A 20,166-nucleotide genomic window follows, 5' to 3' on the forward strand; every position below is an offset into this window, starting at 1 on the left:
CCTTGCCCATTCTTCTTTGCAAAACAGCTCCAGCTCAGTCAGATTAGATGGACAGCGTTTGTGAACAGCAGTTTTCAGATCTTGCCACAGATTCTCGATTGGATTTAGATCTGGACTTTGACTGGGCCATTCTAACACATGGATATGTTTTGTTTTAAACCATTCCATTGTTGCCCTGGCTTTATGTTTAGGGTCGTTGTCCTGCTGGAAGGTGAACCTCCGCCCCAGTCTCCAGTCTTTTGCAGACTCCAAGAGGTTTTCTTCCAAGATTGCCCAGTATTTGGCTCCATCCATCTTCCCATCAACTCTGACCAGCTTCCCTGTCCCTGCTGAAGAGAAGCATCCCCAGAGCATGATGCTGCCACCACCATATTTGACAGTGGGGATGGTGTGTTCAGAGTGATGTGCAGTGTTCGTTTTCCGCCACACATAGCGTTTTGTATTTTGGCCAAAAAGTTCCATTTTGGTCTCATCTGACCAGAGCACCTTCTTCCACGTTTGCTGTGCCCCCCACACGGCTTGTGGCAAACTGCAAACGGGACTTCTTATGGTTTTCTGTTAACAATGGCTTTCTTCTTGCCACTCTTCCATAAAGGCCAACTTTGTGCAGTGCACGACTAATAGTTGTCCTATGGACAGATTCCCCCACCTGAGCTGTAGATCTCTGCAGCTCATCCAGAGTCACCATGGGCCTCTTGGCTCCATTTCTGATCAGCGCTCTCCTTGTTCGGCCTGTGAGTTTAGGTGGATGGCCTTGTCTTGGTAGGTTTACAGTTGTGCCATACTCCTTCCATTTCTGAATGATCGCTTGAACAGTGCTCCGTGGGATGTTCAAGGCTTGGGAAATCTTTTTGTAGCCTAAGCCTGCTTTAAATTTCTCAATAACTTTATCCCTGACCTGTCTGGTGTGTTCTTTGGACTTCATGGTGTTGTTGCTCCCAATATTCTCTTAGACAACCTCTGAGGCCGTCACAGAGCAGCTGTATTTGTACTGACATTAGATTACACACAGGTGCACTCTATTTAGTCATTAGCACTCATCAGGCAACGTCTATGGGCAACTGACTGCACTCAGACCAAATGGGGCTGAATAATTACGCACACCCCACTTTTGAGTTATTTATTTGTAAAAAATGTTTGGAATCATGTATGATTTTCGTTCCACTTCTCACGTGTACACCACTTTGTATTGGTCTTTCACGTGGAATTCCAATAAAATTGATTCATGTTTGTGGCTGTAATGTGACAAAGTGTGGGAAAGTTCAAGGGGGCCGAATACTTCTGCAAGCCACTGTATATAATATTCTGCTCACGCTCTGTAACTTCTGTCGGTGCTGTGCTTTTGGAAACCGAATTTCCCAGAGGAACCCACCCGAGGGATTAATAAAGTTTTATCTTATCTTATCTCTGTCTTATCTTAATAGCCAGTCCCAAAAAATGACCTCGACTTTATATTTCAGTTTTAGGCTATAGACAGGCTGCTGTCGCAATGTTTTGCCCACTTGAGGGTGCACACTGTTTTTTTTTTTTTCTTCTTTTCTTTTTTCTTCATTTACGTATTTTTTTTCTGTTATTATTTATGAGTGCATATGTAATATGCCAATGCCACCATTGACAGGAGGACAGAAAAAGGGGGAGAAAATATGAAAGAATAAGAGGGCAGAGCAAAAGTCGAAAAACACAGTTGGTCTCCAACTGTTGCATGTGTAAAAAGAAAAAAATATATATATATACATATATATATGGCACCACCTCTTCATTCTTGTCATCAGCTTAGTTAGTGCTTGGGGATGGCATCTCATTCTTCAACCAGAAATTTTCGCAAGTCAGTTAACATTGTTGTGTATGTTACTCTGGCATGAACAGCACATCCAAGCTCATTCAACAAGTGTTCAGTGCGGTTGAGGTCAGCACTGCAAGCAGGCTATTCCAGCCCCTCCAACTCAAAATTCTCTGATAAGCCCTGTTTTGTGTGCATGCAGTTAATTGAAAACAAGACTTAAACTGAAACAGGCTGTTTTACAGGTGATCAAAAGTTTAGGACCACACCTCAAAAAAAAAAAACCTAAACCCCCCCCAAAACAGAAATTATAGTTTCAAACATGAACTCAGTAATGAGTAGCTCCAACCTTATTGTTGATCACTTCAAAAATTCAGTGTGACATGCTTGATGCAAGCGTTTCCATGAGGTGAGTGGAAACATTTCTCCAAGTGGTGAAGACGGCCGCACGAAGGGCATCTTGTCTAAATAAAAAATTATTTAGCTGCTCTTTAAAAGAGTCAATGGAGTCTGTACACTATAAAAACAGTGGAAGAGAACTCCACAAAGTTGGTGTCACTGCCTGAACGAGTTTTAAATTGAGTGGGTGGGGCCACAAGCTGCCTCTCACACCATGGCGTTAGCGCACGGGAAATAAGGTTTCAGCAGGTCTGATATATACTGGGGAGCTTCTCTATGTAGGGGCCTAAAAGATAAAACCAAAATTTTAAAGTGAAACCTAAAATTTACTTGCAGCCAATGAAGAGAAGCCAAAACTGGAGTGACATGTGATCTTCTGTTTGTGCCACTTAAAAGTCTTGCCGCAGCATTCTGCACAGTCTGAAGACAATCCAAAGCTGATTTATTGAAACAAGTAAAAAAAACTGCTATTATAATCCAAACAGACAAAAATAAAACATGAAGAATCATCTCAAGTTCAAACTTTGACACTAGTAGTCTTGACTTTTGAAATAGTCCTTGGATGACAAAAACAGTTCTGAACCAGTAATTTGGAGTAATGCACTAGCAACATTGAACTGTCGAATATGACACTGAGGTTTCTGTATGGGCAGAAATCTGTGCCATCAGAAACTGAATTTGAATAAGTTAAATTTGAATTTGAATTGCTCAGATTGAATCTGAATTGTAACTTGAATAAATGCTTTTGAAAACTGAATTTGAATTAGTCTAATTTGAAATTGAATTTATGGTTTGAAAATGATCATCACTAAATTGAAATTGAATTTTATATATTCAAAATGAATTCATTTGCTTTGAAACTGCATTTTATCCTTTAAAAATTCAGCTCTCGAATAATTTCAGTTTCACTCTCACCATTCAGTTTCAGTTCTACAATTCAATTTCAGTTCCAAAATTCAGTTTTTTGGAACTTACATCCGGTTCCGGTTCAAGAGTAAACGAGCGCAGATTAATAGAACTACGTTTTACTAGCGGACCGAAAGTGTTACTGACGGGAATCTACAGCGTCTTGAGCTGAATTAAGACTTCAGAAGTCATTCATCATGTCGAATGACCAGCGGATAAACTCTCAGGTTGGTAATAAATGTATTACATGTATAAGAACAAGCGTCATGTTAAGAATTGATAGCCGTACAGTAACTTTTATGCTTATTGTAGCTGTTAGCTAAAAACGCTAATTTAGCCTAGTTTGCCCTGGATTTAGCTTTGACAAACAAATATGATCGACTGTTTCTAGTAGAATTCCAAAGTTGTCATCTTGTACCCTGTCAGAGCCCTGTATGCTTGCAGAGACGCCTACAGTAGGGAAACATGCAAAACAGTATCCAAACCTTTGTATTTTAGCTTTATTTATGTCTTACGCAGCATCCCAACTCGTTAGCTAACTTAATAACTAGCTAGTCTAATTCATTAGTGCAGCATTACTGGATCACCTCCGTTTTAAGTGATATGATATGTGACTATCACTGTGTGATAGTCACTTGGAAATAAGGTGCCTTATGTCTCAGTATTGCTATCTGCACTCCATGGCATATTTCTGATGCTTGATATGACAGAACAGTCTTAAGAAGCTGATATGCTGCCTAATTTCTGAAATCATATGGTCACGAGCAATAATCAAAGTTCTGTTTTATCACAATTTAACTGGAGGAAGTTATCGTTTAACCACTGCTTGATATCTGTCAGGCAATTACTTAAACTAGACAATTTTGCAAAACTAAAGAGACTTTGAAAGAACAGTATAACTGAATGTCATCAGCATAGGGATAATGGGAATTATTATTGTAACGCCTAATGATTTGACTTGGGGGGGGGGATATTGACCAAAAAGAGAATTAGACCCAAGACAGATCCCTGAGGTACCCACAAGGCAAAACTGTAGATTCAGACATCACTTGATTCACAAAAACAGCAAAAGATCTCTCAGATAAACATATGACATAAACTATTTTAAAACAAAACCAGTAATCCCAAACAAGTCATTGAGCCTATTAATCATAATGCTGTGATCAATGGTATCAAAGGCAGAGGTGAGGTCCAACAGAACCAGAACTGTGTACTCTCCAGTCTGCAGTGATTAAGATGTCACTAGACACTTCAAATAAAGCCATTTCAGTGAAGTGCAATTTGCTAAAACCAGACTGAAAAATGTCCATAACATTATTCTTCTCCAAGAAATAGTTAAGTTGTTTTGCTACTGTTTTTTTTTCCAAAATTTTTAATACAAAAAGCACTTTGGATATTGGCTTGTAACTGTTTGGAAGAGACTGATCCAAATTAGGTTTCTTTAATATTGGCTCAACAACAGCTTGTTTAAAGAAGCTGGGAAGTAAGCAGTATGAAGATAAGTATTCATCATTTCCACAAAACAGGGGCCAATAGAGTCAAACACACTAATGAAAAATGAAGCAGGAAGGACATCAAGGGGGCTTGAAGTTGGTTTCAAATGACCAAGCAGAGCCCTGATTTCCTGTAATGTAACAGGAGCAAAGAAGGACCAGAGGAAAGCAAATTGTAAGCATGATACTGAGAACACAGTGGAGTGATATTAGACCTGATGGCAGTGACCTTATTTGGGAACTTCTTCCCTCAACGATGGTGTTGGTTACCGTCCTCACTCAACCTGAGCTATGACATGCTGGCTGACAGGGTCAAGACGCTGTTTGGCTTCAATGTCAGCTGTTGAGATTTGAGGGAATACTAAGAAAGCGAACTGGATGTCATTCGTGAAACTGTCAGCCAGACTGTTGACATGTGCGGACAAAGATAACACCAGAGCAAGTTTGCTTATACATTCTGTCTTCATAAAGATGTTCTCTTCTCTGTTTTACCCTCTCAAAGAAAGAGTAACTATATGGCTCTACCATTTGGTGATATTAGCTTCTGTCAATACCACGTCCAGTTTTCCACTGAAGTTGCTGCTTGCCTTTGACAGTTCAACCAGGACACAATGGGTATTTGCAGACTGTTTAGCACTCTTCTGCAAGATATGTGGAGCGCCTTCACATCCAGTTTCAGCTTGTATCATCCCAGTACAAAATAATTCATAGCCCAGTGGTTCTTAAACTTTTTACAATTAGTACCACCTCATAAAATATATGGCACTTCAAGTACCACCCTTATGACCAACATTAAAGTACAGTAGTATAGGCCTATTTAACACCACATACAGTTTACAATTTTATTTCTTATATGAATGTTATTTATTTTAACTGTCATTAACAGGATGTGACAAGTGATAATAATAACAACTGTACTGCATTAAAACATTCACAGCAGGTGGGATATCAAATCTTTAAGTTATGACCTGATGAAACCTGCTTCCGGGTCCAAACTACTCTACACTTATTAAGGCTGTTGTGTTTTTAACATAACATATATTTTGTTCTATCTAATCTGAACAAGCCCCTGAAAAAGTCATTGATCACTGTCGGCCTCTCTTGGTTTTTATCATCACTATTCATTTTAAAGCTCAGTTTTTAAAACCTTACAATGTAACTACAGCCCAACCCATGCAGCAGTATATTAAAGACTAACCTTATATTGCAGTTGTTCTCCTCACTGAAGTCTGGTCCGTTTACAGCATCCTGCCATGCGATTACGTTTGTCCCTAACCATCAGAAAACCCTCATATTAACCTTTATCGAGTGGAAAAAAGTTAGTGTTCAGCCTCCAGCTTCACTGTGTTTATATTATGTTAACCATAGCTGTGTAGGACATCATTATATACCAGCTAGCCCAACTTCAGTAACCCTAAAAATGGGATCACGGCACGGTGGGATCGCTGCACTGCGGAAAAGGGCTGTGTTTTTACCATCAGCGTCACAGCGCCGTGCCGTCTTTGCAGTTTAAAGGCCCAGGGAAATGAGCCCGCCAGCGCTCTGTAGCGGCCGCGACCGCTGGCAATAAGGAAAGGCTACTCTTCATAGAGGACTTGCGCTCAGGGAGACATTTTGTGGTTGACTCCAGCTCCCAGAAGAGCCTCTGGAACTCTCTTGTCATCTTTGCATACCTCCATAATGGCATATTATTTAATTTTTTTAAAAAATTAGAGATTTCCCGTGTACCACCAGAGAGAGTCCAAGTACCACTAGTGGTACGCGTACCGCAGTTTGAGAAAGACTGTCATAGCCCATAAGCTGCACATTCATTCTCACTTGCTTAGCTCCAGCTGCTCCTCCAAAACCACAAACCCCAAACCCACTACATCTTTTACAAGCAGACCTTTGCCACAAGGACTATATTAGAAGGGTAAGCCTGTTAAGCACCTAGCAGGACACACTATTGGAAATAAGGTGCCTTATGTCTCAGTATTGCTATCTGCACTCCATGTTATTTGCCTACTCTAAAGTGAAGCATGCAGTCTTCTCTCGCTCTTATCTCTCATCTTCTCATCGCCGCAAGGAAGCAGCAAGGAAGGTGATAAGTAAATAGCATTAGCAGATGATTGAAGTTCTTTTAAGCATACTTTATTGCTGGCATCTCCATTTTACCATAAAACAATCAATCAGGCATGCAAAAATCCCACTTGCTTTATACAGGACTTTGCCCACACCTGACCTCGTTAGTCTCTACCATTGAAACAAATAGGTCAGACCAAACAATACAATTCTAAACAAAGAACAGGAATAAGATTATGCATGAAATTGACAAACTCATTTACTCAGCTAAATGGTTTGTAAAGTAAAACACTGCATACAATATAACTCAAAAGACTACTTTAAAGAAAATAAACAGTACTACACAAAATGAAAAACCCTCCATTTGGTTACACCCAATGATGCAATCATTGACCTCATGACCCTATATAAACAGGAAGTACTGGGCGCGGCCCTTCCCATATACCTGTCTTAAATATAGGACCTGAATAAACAACATGGACACCATGGTAAGTATAACCAAAGCAACATAAAGAAACATAATTTACCAGACATTTGCCTGTGAACAGAAGAAAATTCAGATGGCGTGATGGTTAGTAATTTTGCTTTAAAAAACATGCATGGATGTAAAGGATGTAACTCCTGCTACCACAAACAAAACCCGGGATAGTGTGTGTTAAGAGAAGTTACACCAGCAATGTCTAAATTAAAGCATTATGGCTGACTGTAAAATAACAAAGAAATAAATTATCAATATGGTTAAGGGACAAGTGGTAAATGAGTTCATGCCTAACCACTTTGTCACAATTATATAAACTAACAATAATAATAATAATAATAATAATGATAATGATGATGATGATGATACAAAACAAACATAATTTGGTCCCAAAGGAAGTGGAACGGGTTTCAGTTCAGTTCACTTGACCTATGATAGGCCATGTTCCAGAAAGGTAAAGGGATTTAAGTTCATTTGTCGGTTTGTGTGTGGATTTGATATGTCCTACCTTCCTAACATGCACATTTAGTTTGAACAAACTGACACCACAAATGAATACATAAATCTATAAATAACTCAGTCATATAATTAATGCAATATTTTATACGACAAACATTAACCAAACAAGTGATAACATATCATTCATGTAGTGAAAAATAATTCAAAATCATAGTAAAGTCAAATATACTTATAGGTGCCATGAAAATAAATTAAATTAGCAATAAAGCTTAAACACTATCCAGAATCATTCATATATTAACTAATATATACAAACTAATTGTTTGTGTGTTGCGCAACAGGTTCAATAATCTAAATCAGTTCAAAACAATTCAAAAGTACCGTAAGCCGTTTTGCATTAAATAGGAAAAGTAACAAAACACATCCAAAATGGACAAAACTATAAAAATCAACTCAAGAATAAGAGTTTTAATTTAACATTTGGCCATAATGATAACCAATTGTTTTAATAAAAACAATCACTAATCAGGACTTAAATTTCACTACCCTAGCATTAGCTCATTGGTGTTTGCCAATGAGCTAATGCTAGGCTAATGGGCTGGGCTGATTAGTGGTTGTTTTTATTAAAACAACTGGCATCCGCCTTTTGAATAGGTGGACGTGGCATTGCATTTTCATTAATAATAACAAACAAAGCAGACGACTTGCCGTCGAGTGGATCGAGTAAGGCCACAATAGTGAATCAATCGGCAGGGTTATCTCAAGCTGTCAAGCGGTATTGTGTCAGTAATTAGCCATTTGCTGACAGAGCACGCCAGCCACAGAGACTGCAGCAGCGATGAAGTGGGGAAGATGCAAGGCAAGGCAAGGCAAGTTCATTTATATAGCACAATTCAACAACAAGGTGATTCAAAGTGCTTTACAGAGACATTAAAAACAAAAACAAATAAAAAGCATGATTTAAATTTGATTAAAACAAGCAAACAAACAAACAAAACAGTATATAAAATCAAATATCAAAACAGTAGATAAAATCAGAACAGTAGATAAAATCAGTAGTTAAAAAGTAGGTTTTGAAATTTAAACTTAAGTGTGGATTTGGCGCTTTATTCAAATGCAGCTGAGAATAGGTGAGTCTTCAACCTGTATTTAAATAAACTGAGTGTTTCAGCTGATCTGAGGCTTTCTGGGAGTTTGTTCCAGATATAAGGAGCATAAAAGCTGAATGCAGCTTCTCCGTGTCTGGTTCTGACTCTGGGGACTGATAACAGACCGGATCCAGATGACCTGAGGGATCTGGAAGGTTCATACTGGGTCAGGAGGTCACTGATGTATTTCGGTCCTAAACCATTCAGAGCTTTATAGACCAGCATCAGAACTTTAAAGTCTATCCTCTGATGGACAGGCAGCCAGTGTAAAGACCTCAGAGCTGGACTGATGTGGTCCACTTTTTGGTCTTAGTGAGGACTCTAGCAGCAGAGTTCTGAATGAGCTGTAGTTGTCTGACTGATTTTTAGGTAGACCTGTAAAGATGCTGTTACAGTAATCAAGCCTACTAAAGATGAATGCATGGACTAGTTTTTCCAGGTCCTGTTGAGACATCAGATCTTTTATCCTTGAAATATTCTTGAGGTGATAGTAAGCTGATTTTGTTATTGTCTTAATGTGTTTTTCTAAGTTTAGGTCTGCATCCATCCCTACACCCAAATTTCTCGCCTGGTTTGTGGTTTTAGGTGTATAGATTGAAGTTCTCTGGTGACCTGTAATCGTTTTTCTTTTGCACCAAAGACTATTACCTCAGTTTTATTTTTGTTTAGCTGGAGAAAATTGTGGCACAACCAGTCATTAATTTCCTCAATGCATTTACCAAGAGCCTGTACAGGGCCTCGGTCTCCTGGTGACATTGAAATATATATTTGTGTGTCATCTGCGTAGCTATGATAGTTTATTTTGTTGTTCTTTATAATCTGTGCCAGTGGGAGCATGTAAATGTTAAACAGAAGGGGTCCCAAGATGGAACCTTGGGGAACTCCACATGTGATACTTGTCTGCTCAGATGTGAAGTTACCTATTGATACAAAGTATTTCCTGTTTTCTAAGTATGTTTTGAACCAGTTTAGTACAGTTCCTGAAAGACCTGCCCAGTTCTCCAGTCGTTTGAGTAATATGTTGTGGTCAACTGTATCAAATGCTGCACTGAGATCCAGTAAAACTAAGACTGACATTCTTCCACTGTCTGTGTTCAGACGTATGTCATTAAACACTTTGGTCAGAGCGGTTTCAGTGCTGTGGTTCTGTCTAAAACCTGACTGGAAGGCATCATAGCAGTTATTCTGTTTTAAGAAGTAATTGAGCTGTTGAGAAACTGCTTTTTCAGTAATCTTACTTAAAATGGGAGATTTGAGATCGGCCTGTAGTTATTCATTTGTGTCTTGTCAAGATTGTCCTTTTCAGTATAGGTTTAATTACAGCAGTTTTAGTGATTCTGGAAACACACCTGATATTAAAGAAAAGTTGACGATCTGTAACAGGTCTGACTCCAAAGTCTTTGTGACCTTTTTGAAAAAACTTGTTGGCAGGACATCTAAACAGCAAGAGGAGGAGTTCAGTTGACCTAAGATGTCCTCCAGATCTTTGCTGTTAATAGGGTGAAACTGTTTGATGGTGTTTAAACAGTTTTTCGGTGGAAACAGTACATTTCCTGGATCTGCTGTTGATGTATTAATTGCTTGTCTAATCTTTTGGATTTTTTCTGTGAAGAATTTGGCAAAGTCATTGCAGGCCATGGTCGAATGAAGTTCAGCTGCCACTGACACAGGAGGGTTTGTTAGCCTGTCAACTGTAGAAAATAAGACCCGAGCGTTATGACTGTTTTTGGTGATGATGTCAGAGAAGTAGGACCTCCTTGCACTCCTCAGTTGTAAGTTATAATTGTGAAGTTTCTCTTTATAGATGTCATAATGAACCTGGAGGTTTGTTTTTCTCCATCTGCGCTCAGCTTTCCTACACTCTCTTTTTTCATTTTTCACCAGTGTGGAGTTTCTCCATGGAGACAGATCACCCTAGAATTTATGAAAAGTTCAATCTAGGGCTGTTTGATATAACGATATATATCGGATGACGATATAAAAACGTCTATCGTTTCATTTTACGCTATCGTTTGTTTCGTGGTGTCGCAAAATAAACTGTTTACGGCAATATTTTTTCATTATTTTGATGGTCACTGTAGTGGCTAAATTAATTTCCTAAAGTTCTCTCTTTCTCTTATATTTAATATAACCACACTACAGACGGACAAGCGCTTGTTTTTATGCGTTGTCGTTAGCAACAACGACGGTAAAACCACCTCGTGTCCACTTGTTTATTTTCCACATAAACCTTTCACAATAAAGCTCAAGATCCTGTTGAGACTTTTCAAAATAAACTGAATCACGTGAAAGATGCAGACTTGCAGAGTATTTATGGATGAGAAGCAAAAAAGAGCCGTCAGGTGCTAAAAAATAAACCTTAGACTCAAACGTTAGAACAGGCTTTTCCCCGCAGCACGCTGTGTAATAAATACTCACAAAGAAAACGGCGGCCGTTACAACCTATGTCTAAAAATGTATCGTTTCATGCATCAGTTAAAACACTCGGCTCCAGGTACACGACGCCCAGCTGGAAACACTTCACGCAAGTCGAGCTGCGCGACATTCACAGAATTTACAGAAAATGTTACATTTTTGTGATTTATATCGTTATCGGACGATAGATGTCTTAATATCGGGATATGAGATTTTGGTCATATCGCACAGCCCTAGTTCAATCCACAATAAGGTGTCATATTTTGTGATTTCACAACTTGAATTGTACATTCTGGTGACTTAAAAATTACACTAATTAAATTAAAGTGTAAAATTATTAAGGCCTTTAATATATACCTATGTGTACAGGTACTGACAGCGTGGTATCTCAACTAGGGCTGCAACTATGGTTCAGTTTGGTAATCAAGTATTCTATCAAATAATCGGTTAATCAGATAAGAATTGAATTATTGATCATTTTTATCAATGAGCAATAATAAATATTAAAAACAGGGGAAAAACACAGGTCTTTCCTAAATAAATGCTCATAGGTTTCCATTTTAAAATTTGGTGTATTTTAATAGTTTAACTGCATACTTCATCTGCCAACTCCAACAACTTTAATTTTAGTATTGTATGTTCTGGATGAGGTATATTTCATACATATTCATGTGTATGTGTTTTCCCCTGTAAGCTTATAAAAGAGTGTGTGATGGCTGCAATGAAGTGAACATTATAAGGTTTACCATGTACTTTGATGCAAGATTTTGGGTGGCTGAAAACGGCATTATGATAGTGTAGATGTTAACAATGAATGTTAATAATAATTTAGTGTCCAACTAAACAGCCCCAAGGTTAGTTGGCTGAATGTTTTACTGGCCCATGTACATATTATTGGCATGCAAAAAAAATCTATATTTATATTTTTAAATCACTTTAAATTTAATTCACTTTAAATTAGTGCTGTCAGCGTTAATCTCGTTAAAATGACGTTAAAGCCATAACCGCATTAACGCAGGAGTTGGCACGGATTGCCCCATGCATGGGGCTGGACGACACTAACACGTTAACCAGCTAACCGCGCTAACGCATTGACGCCATGCAGCCCCACACATGGGCTAAGCGCTAACTCGCTAACGGAGAATTGCCGCGTTAATGTGGTTATGGCGTTAACGTCATTTTAATGAGATTAACGCTGACAGCACTACTTTTAATATGAAAGCAGTCGCTTGCTGAGGGCATCGCTGCAAAAAAAGGTGGGAGAGCTGCCGTCAGCCTTCAGAAAGCTGCTTAACTTAGTATGATACGGTGTTTAAGCATTTATCTGCATATTTTATCATAGCATCTGTAGCTTTACTGTAGATTTTTGTTGTGCAAAATAAACTGTGGTGGATGGAGCAGCTACAAAGTTTACTTTTCTTCATTTTGCTGTTTGTTGATCGGATAGTTTCATAAAGGATTCTCACTAGCTTTTTCCCAGTAAAGATTTTAATGACAATCACAGGAACATCGCTGCTGTTTTGGGTGCTGGAAAAACATTTTCTTTCACTTTATCCAAGGTCACCATGTCTATAATGGCTTCACCTCTTTGCTCTTCGCTGTGTGCAGACCGACTACATCAAACGATAACAACATCATCATCAGCTGTTGTGTTATCAGTCTTTTCTTCGAAATACTGGGGCTGCGTGGTCTTAATGTTGTCATACTTTTTATTCACATGCCTGCTCCTAAATATTTTTCTATTGCAGGTATATTTTTAGTTGCAAATGTGGGTGAAACACTTGAATTTACTTGGCTCAGTAGCACTCAGTTGTTACCATGTTTTAAATGAAGCATGAAAGCAAAAAATTTGTGTCGAGGACTTTTTATAATACAGTTATTAATGAATCGTTGCTGCCCTAATCTCAGCTTTGCAAGATGTTGTCACAAAACATCACAGGCTTTTTTTGTTTGTTTGTTTGTTTGTTTGTTTGTTTGTTTGTTTGTTTGTTTAACCTACTAGTTAAAGTGAGCTAAAAATAAATGTGGTTTAATTAGTTTAATTGTGGTTTAAAAACGAAAACTGACCAAAACTAGTGTGATGACTTCATAAGCTCAGCTCTGAGGTTCTTTGACACTGCTGTCAGAAGTTAACACTAACAGTATCTACCCATTTATTCAATGTAGCATTTTTACTGATTTTAATTAAATGATAAAACCTCCAATAAAATTAGGTGATTCGTCCAAGATAGATATTCAGTTTGCGTTACCTTCTTCATAGAAAACCATGCATCTATAATTCTGGCCTCCTGTTAAGCAAAATAATGTTTGGAATTGTTTTTGTGATCTGTTTTGTGTTATTTGGGTTTTATATAAAGGGAAATCTAATAGAGAAGGGAGCCGGAGATCAACAGACGGATTGGTGCTGTGGCTGCAGTGATGCGGACGCTGCACCGGTCCGTCGTGGTTAAGAGGGAGCTAAGTGTAAAAGCGAAGCTCTCAATTTACCGGTCGATCTACGTCCCTACCCTCACCTATGGCCACGAGCTGTGGGTAGTGACCGAAAGAACGAGATCGCGGATACAAGCGGCAGAAATGAGCTTCCTCCAAAGGGTGGCTGGCCTTTCCCTTAGAGATAGGGTGAGAAGTTCAGCCATCCGGGAGGGGCTCAGAGTAGAGCCGCTGCTCCTCCACATCGAAAGGAGCCAGTTGAGGTGGTTCGGGCATCTGACAAGGATGCCTCCTGGGCGCCTCCTGGGTGAGGTGTTCGGGCATGTCCCACCGGGAGGAGGCCCAGGGCAGACCCAGGACACGCTGGAGAGATTACATCTCTCGGCTGGCCTGGGGGCGCCTTTGGTGTTCCCCGGATAAGCTGGAGGAGGTGGCTGGGGAGAGGGAGGTCTGGGCTTCCCTGCTTAGGCTACTGCCCCCGCGACCCGGCCTCGGATAAAGCGGATGAAGATGGATGGGAAATCTAATAGTACAAGGGATTCTTGTGTTAAAACTTAGCCTGGATTTTTCAGTTACTCTACTTGTAACTAACCACATTACCCAGCCTTAAATTGGTATGTATATATCTCACCTTTCAGACCTGATCATCTAAGCTGTCATGTCAAGCACGTCCATTCCTCAGAGAGGCCGTTTAAGTGCCAAGTAACGGTAAGAGTCATGACTGGGTCTCTTGCTTTCATGTTTATTTTAAGTTTACATTTTGGTCATGTCTTCATCACAGGCCAATAAATGACAGTTTTGATTAGAGATAGCTGCCACTCAGAAACTGTTAAATTCCATTTGTATCATGTCTTATGGTTGCTTTGTATATTATAATAACTGAGTTCTCGGTGCTTCAATTATGCATTTTCTGAAATGCCCTGTAGTGGCTGGTAGTCCATGGTTTTTGGCAAAACACACATTTCTGATCACTCATGCTGCTCATGAAACTAACATGAACAATCTTGAGGTTGATCACAGAAAATAGCAACTAATGCAGCACAGTTATCTAGAGTGTCCTTTTTGCAGTGTGTTTTGTTAATGAAGTGAAACTACAATACAAGTTGAAAAAGGAAAAATTGATTTCCTGATTTCTCATTTTTCTCAGGCTTGTACGTCTGCTTTTGCTACCAAAGACCGCCTGCGATCTCACATGATCAGACATGAAGGCAAAGTAACCTGCAACATCTGTGGCAAAATGCTAAGTGCCGCCTACATCACAAGTCACCTCAAGACCCATGGGCAAGCTAGTTTCAACAGCGCATGTAACAATAAAGGTAGGTGCATATCTCCTTCCCTTATTTGCTCACGTTTTCATTTGTAGTAATATTGCTGCGGTAATGATTACAGATGTGGAGCAATTAGACGGACAACGTGGCTCCAATTCCTCTCAAAATGAAGTCAAAATTACCTTTTTGTGGGGGCTGCCATATTGCACTTTTGGAGCCCGAGTATGAACAGTAGTGACTTGAAGTGGAGTTGCTGCGTCACACTCGCACCCACACACCCACTCACCCACTGGATGTAACCGCGAACAAACCCACCTACACTTTTTATATAGCCCGGCTGCTCCAACTTTGAGGATATCTGCTGATGGGTTTACCACGACTGACGGTTCGTTAAATGAAGGTGAATACAACCATGTTGCTATAATTTTAAAAACACAGCTTAACATCTTATAGTTCTACAACATCTAACATCACTCTGTAGCGCCTATTGTTAATGTGTTAGCTAGATTAGCCTTTAGTGTATGCACTGTGTTAGAGGCTTGTTGCTAGCTAGTTAGTGATGCTACACACCTATGTTACTTTCATAGACTTGGTTTGAATGATTCAGCACTACTTAGATTTTTAAATATTGTCCTTTGAGATTTTAACGTAAGACTGAGGATGATATAAAAATGAAAATTTAAACAGTTTTAGATCCATGGCACTCACAGAGCACTCTGCAGTCTGGTAACATGGAAACTTTAAAATAAAAAGTTAGATTTAAAAACACAGCAGCGGAAGGTTTATAGAAGTGTAATTTTTTCTTTTCATTTAATAACAGGATCCAGAGTTCACCTTATTATTCAGAGACACATTCACCTGGGGAAAGTGAGTGAAGGAGACCATCAGGACCAAGCTAGGTGTTGTGGATCCAGAGGTTTCAAGAAACCTTCTCCCTTTCTTTCATCACTGCTGTCCTATGCCAGATTTTCGGTTGTCCCAGTGAGAGAGACATAACTTCAGAAACATCAGGAGGAATAAAGGAGGACTCATTATATTCACTAGCAGCTCCCTCAGAGGGAAATCTTCCTCAGATCTCCATCATAGACCCATCACAGAAGATGGTTAAACCTAGCACTTCATAAACAATGTGATGGCGACCTTTGCTTTGTGTAATGTTAGCAGTAGTGCACATCATCCTCAGATAAAGCACAGAGGACCTGGACTTTTACGTAACGATGTTGTATTCAGTCCAGTAGAAAGATATTAAATATAAAATTTAAAATACATATTATTGTCTCTGGTTATTCTTGTATGAATGGCTCTTAATTAATTTATGATAAATAACACACTATTAGCAAAACACAGTGTGAAACTTTTCAGTTCAACATACAAGTAAAGACCTTTGACGTTCCAAATCATGTCCTCTTCATGCAGCTGACTACAGTCAGTGTTAAAAGCAGAGGCTGTGCAGGTCTGAGATCAGCAGCTTTCTGCTGAGTTACTGTTAATGCTCCTGTATAGTGAGACCAGTCACCTGGATGTTAGACTTTTATCTTTACCTTTATCAATAAAACAGCTGCAGGTTTCACTGACAGAATATCATGTGGTACTTTTTAGTCTTAGTACTGTTTTCATCAGTTAATTTTGGAGTTACTACAAAGAGTGAATATATAGGATCATTTGTCTGTTGCCACTTGGGGGTGCTGAGGTCTGAATCTCAGGGCAGCATCTGAAATCACAGAGAAAAGAATCATTACAAACAATGAAATGTAAAGTTTGTCCCTCAAATCTGAAATAAAGCCAATCCTTTGTTGTCCTGACACACTTCAGGATCTGAAGTCCTGCGCTTACATTTTTTCCTGTTCTAGACTTCTGCTGACAGCTGACAGTTGAACTGTTAAAAAAGCCAAAGCCATATATACTAACAAAATATTCAAGTGAATATTTTTTCCTTGGAATCAATGGTGCTTTTTGAAGAGCTACAAAGATGAGATCATGGAGCAAGTTCATGGTCCTGGTTCAGCTTTTTTGCAGCATTGTGTTTACCTTTAGAGAAACTGAGACATACAGATGGAGGTATTATCACCAGTGTTCTGATCTGCTGCCTGAATATTAGAGAATAAATATTAATTCATATTGTTTCTCTCAAATGATTTAAAATGTACATTGTACTGCACATGTAACTTTGAAAACAATACCGTATTAAGAATTATTCAGACTGTTTTTTGTTTTTGATTACCTGAATATTTGGGGAAAATAAACTAAAATGTATAAATAAGTAAAGAGTTGGTCTGAGGAGCTTAGAATGAAAATGACTGGACTTTAATGTTTCACCTCTCATCTGAGCTGAAAATTGACCATTAATGAGTGTTTATTAAACTTCAAGCTTTTTCAATTTGGTGTTATTGTCCTTATAGATGGGGAGAGATATAAACAAATTATATAACAAATTTCCCACGTGTGGGACTAATGAAGGTTATCTTATCTTATCTTAAACATGCTGCTGTTTATACATATTTAATAATCAGCTCTATTGTGCTTAAATGCTCAATTTTAACAAGCATTCAAGCACAATATAGTGATTTCTTCAGTAGATGTAAATTCATTCATGTGCATAGATTAGCTACTGAACACGACTTTCCCCTCCGACAGCCAACTGCCCATCTTGGCCAGCTAGCTAAGGACATTAATTACTCATTAGCTTACAAACACACATTTAACTTACTGAAAAAAGTGCAACAGTGCCTTGGGTACTTTTGTCATTTAGTCCAGTTCATTGCAGAACACGTCATGCTGTCAGTTTGAAATAGTCAGTCGTGGCCACTCTGCCATTCCTGAACAGAGATACGCAAGTTTTTCCGTGACTGCAGCTGCCAGTCAAAGCTGTCTTGATGATGTAGTAGTTAAAATCAAACTTATGACAAAGGGACCTTTTTAACACAAACCAGTGTGATAAGAACTACTAATAATGATTGAAAAAATGTTTGAGAAAAATTTATCTGAGGAGAACTTTTTTGTTTTAGTTAAGTTTTTGCAGCCAGACAACACGGGGCAATAAAGACATTTGGCTTCATTTTTGGGGAGCTGTTAGGTCGTCCATTTTCTACACTTAGTTTTCTACAGTCCTTTATGTGGGGGGTGTATCCAAAAATGATCCCAGTAGTCATTGGAGGATGCAGGACTGTAACTCCAAAGTTGAATAGCTTCAGTGCATTTGAGATCGACATCTGCCAATGAGAGTACAGTTCTAGAAACAGCTAAGACGTACAGACCCCTCAAAGTTATGGGCATCTGGTAGAGAACGCAAGCTTGAGTAAAATATAGCACCCTCCTTAAGACAAGGATTGGTTATTTAAAATCCAAATTTACTTGTGCAGGCCCACTTTGTCGAGCACAGCTGAAGTGCGCTGGCAGAATTGCTCCTGGCAGAGCTGCTGATCTCAACATCAGGATATGCTGTTCACACTGCTTTGTCTTGTATACATTTGCTGCTTTCTTCAATTCAATTCAATTCAATTCAATTTTATTTATATAGCGCCAAATCACAACAAAAGTCGCCTCAAGGCGCTTTATATTGTACAGTAGATAGCACAATAATAAATACAGAGAAAAGCCCAACAATCATATGACCCCCTATGAGCAAGCACTTTGGCGACAGTGGGAAGGAAAAACTCCCTTTAACAGGAAGAAACCTCCGGCAGAACCAGGCTCAGGGGGAGGCGGCCATCTGCTGCGACCGGTTGGGGTGAAGAAGGAAAACAGGATAAAGACATGCTGTGGAAGAGAGACAGAGATTAATAACAGATATGATTCGATGCAGAGAGGTCTATTAACACATAGTGAGTGAGAAAGGTGACTGGAAGGAAAAACTCAATGCATCATGGGAATCCCGGCAGCTCACGTCTATTGCAGCATAACTAAGGGAGGATTCAGGGTCACCTGGTCCAGCCCTAACTATATGCTTTAGCAAAAGGAAAGTTTTAAGCCTAATCTTGAAAGTAGAGATAGTGTCTGTCTCCCGAATCCAAACTGGAAGCTGGTTCCACAGAAGAGGGGCCTGAAAACTGAAGGCTCTGCCTCCCATTCTACTTTTAAATACTCTAGGAACAACAAGTAAGCCTGCAGAGCGAGAGCGAAGTGCTCTAATGGGGTGATATGGTACTACAAGGTCATTAAGATAAGATGGGGCCTGATTATTTAAGACTTTGTATGTGAGGAGCAGGATTTTGAATTCAATTCTGGATTTAACAGGAAGCCAATGAAGGAAGCCAAAACAGGAGAAATATGCTCTCTTTCTAGTCCCTGTCAGTACCCTTGCTGCAGCATTTTGGATCAGCTGAAGGCTTTTCAGTGAGTTTTTAGGACATCCTGATAATAAAGAATTACAGTAGTCCAGCCTGGAAGTAATAAATGCATGAACTAGTTTTTCAGCATCACTCTGAGACAGGATATTTCTAATTTTAGAGATGTTGCGCAAATGGAAGAAAGCAGTCTTACATATTTGTTTAATATGTGCATTGAAGGACATGTCCTGGTCAAAAATGACTCAAGGTTCCTCACAGTGTTACTGGAGGCCGAGGTAATGCCATCCAGAGTAAGAATCTGCTTAGATACCATAGTTCTAAGATTTTCAGGGCCGAGTACAATAACCTCAGTTTTATCTGAATTAAGAAGCAGAAAGTTAGCGGCCATCCAGGTCTTTATGTCTTTAAGACATTCCTGCAGTTTCACTAATTGGTGTGTGTTACCTGGCTTCATGGATAGATAGAGCTGCGTGTCATCTGCATAGCAGTGAAAATTTATGCTATGTCTTCTAATGATGCTGCCTAAGGGAAGCATGTATAATGTAAATAGAATTGGTCCTAGCACTGAACCCTGTGGAACACCATATTTAACCTTAGTGTGTGAAGAGGACTCTCCATTTACTTGAACAAATTGGAGTCTATTAGATAGATATGATACAAACCACTGCAGTGCAGTACCTGTAATACCTACAGCATGTTCTAATCGCTCTAATAGGATATTATGGTCAACAGTATCGAACGCAGCACTGAGGTCTAGCAGGACAAGCACAGAGATGAGTCCACTGTCAGAGGCCATAAGAAGATCATTTGTAACCTTCACTAAAGCTGTTTCTGTGCTGTGATGAGCTCTGAAACCTGACTGAAACTCTTCAAATAAGCCATTCCTCTGCAGATGATCTGTTAGCTGTTTGACAACTACTCTTTCAAGTTTTTTTGATATGAAAGGAAGGTTGGAGATTGGCCTATAATTAGCTAAGACAGCTGGGTCTAGAGATGGCTTTTTAAGTAAAGGTTTAACTACAGCCACCTTGAAGGCCTGTGGT

The 20,166-nt window shown here is 39.2% G+C and overlaps 1 protein-coding gene across 5 annotated transcripts in view; it reads left to right on the forward strand.

Annotated features, from left to right (window-relative positions):
• vezf1b (vascular endothelial zinc finger 1b) overlaps positions 1–20,166 on the forward strand; it is a 51,434-nt gene that overhangs the window by 15,770 nt on the left and 15,498 nt on the right. For 4 of the 5 annotated variants that reach the window (XM_031728631.2, XM_031728632.2, XM_039622561.1 and 1 more), the window contains exons 3-4: positions 14,208–14,277; positions 14,717–14,885. In XM_031728631.2, the coding sequence (XP_031584491.1) occupies positions 14,208–14,277; positions 14,717–14,885 (239 nt within the window). Of the gene's footprint in view, positions 1–14,207; positions 14,278–14,716; positions 14,886–15,657; positions 18,392–20,166 lie in introns of those variants that run through there. The other variant, XM_039622562.1, reaches the window with a different exon arrangement.

This window comes from Oreochromis aureus, linkage group 14 (assembly GCF_013358895.1).
Source record: "Oreochromis aureus strain Israel breed Guangdong linkage group 14, ZZ_aureus, whole genome shotgun sequence".
Classification (NCBI taxonomy): domain Eukaryota; kingdom Metazoa; phylum Chordata; class Actinopteri; order Cichliformes; family Cichlidae; genus Oreochromis; species Oreochromis aureus.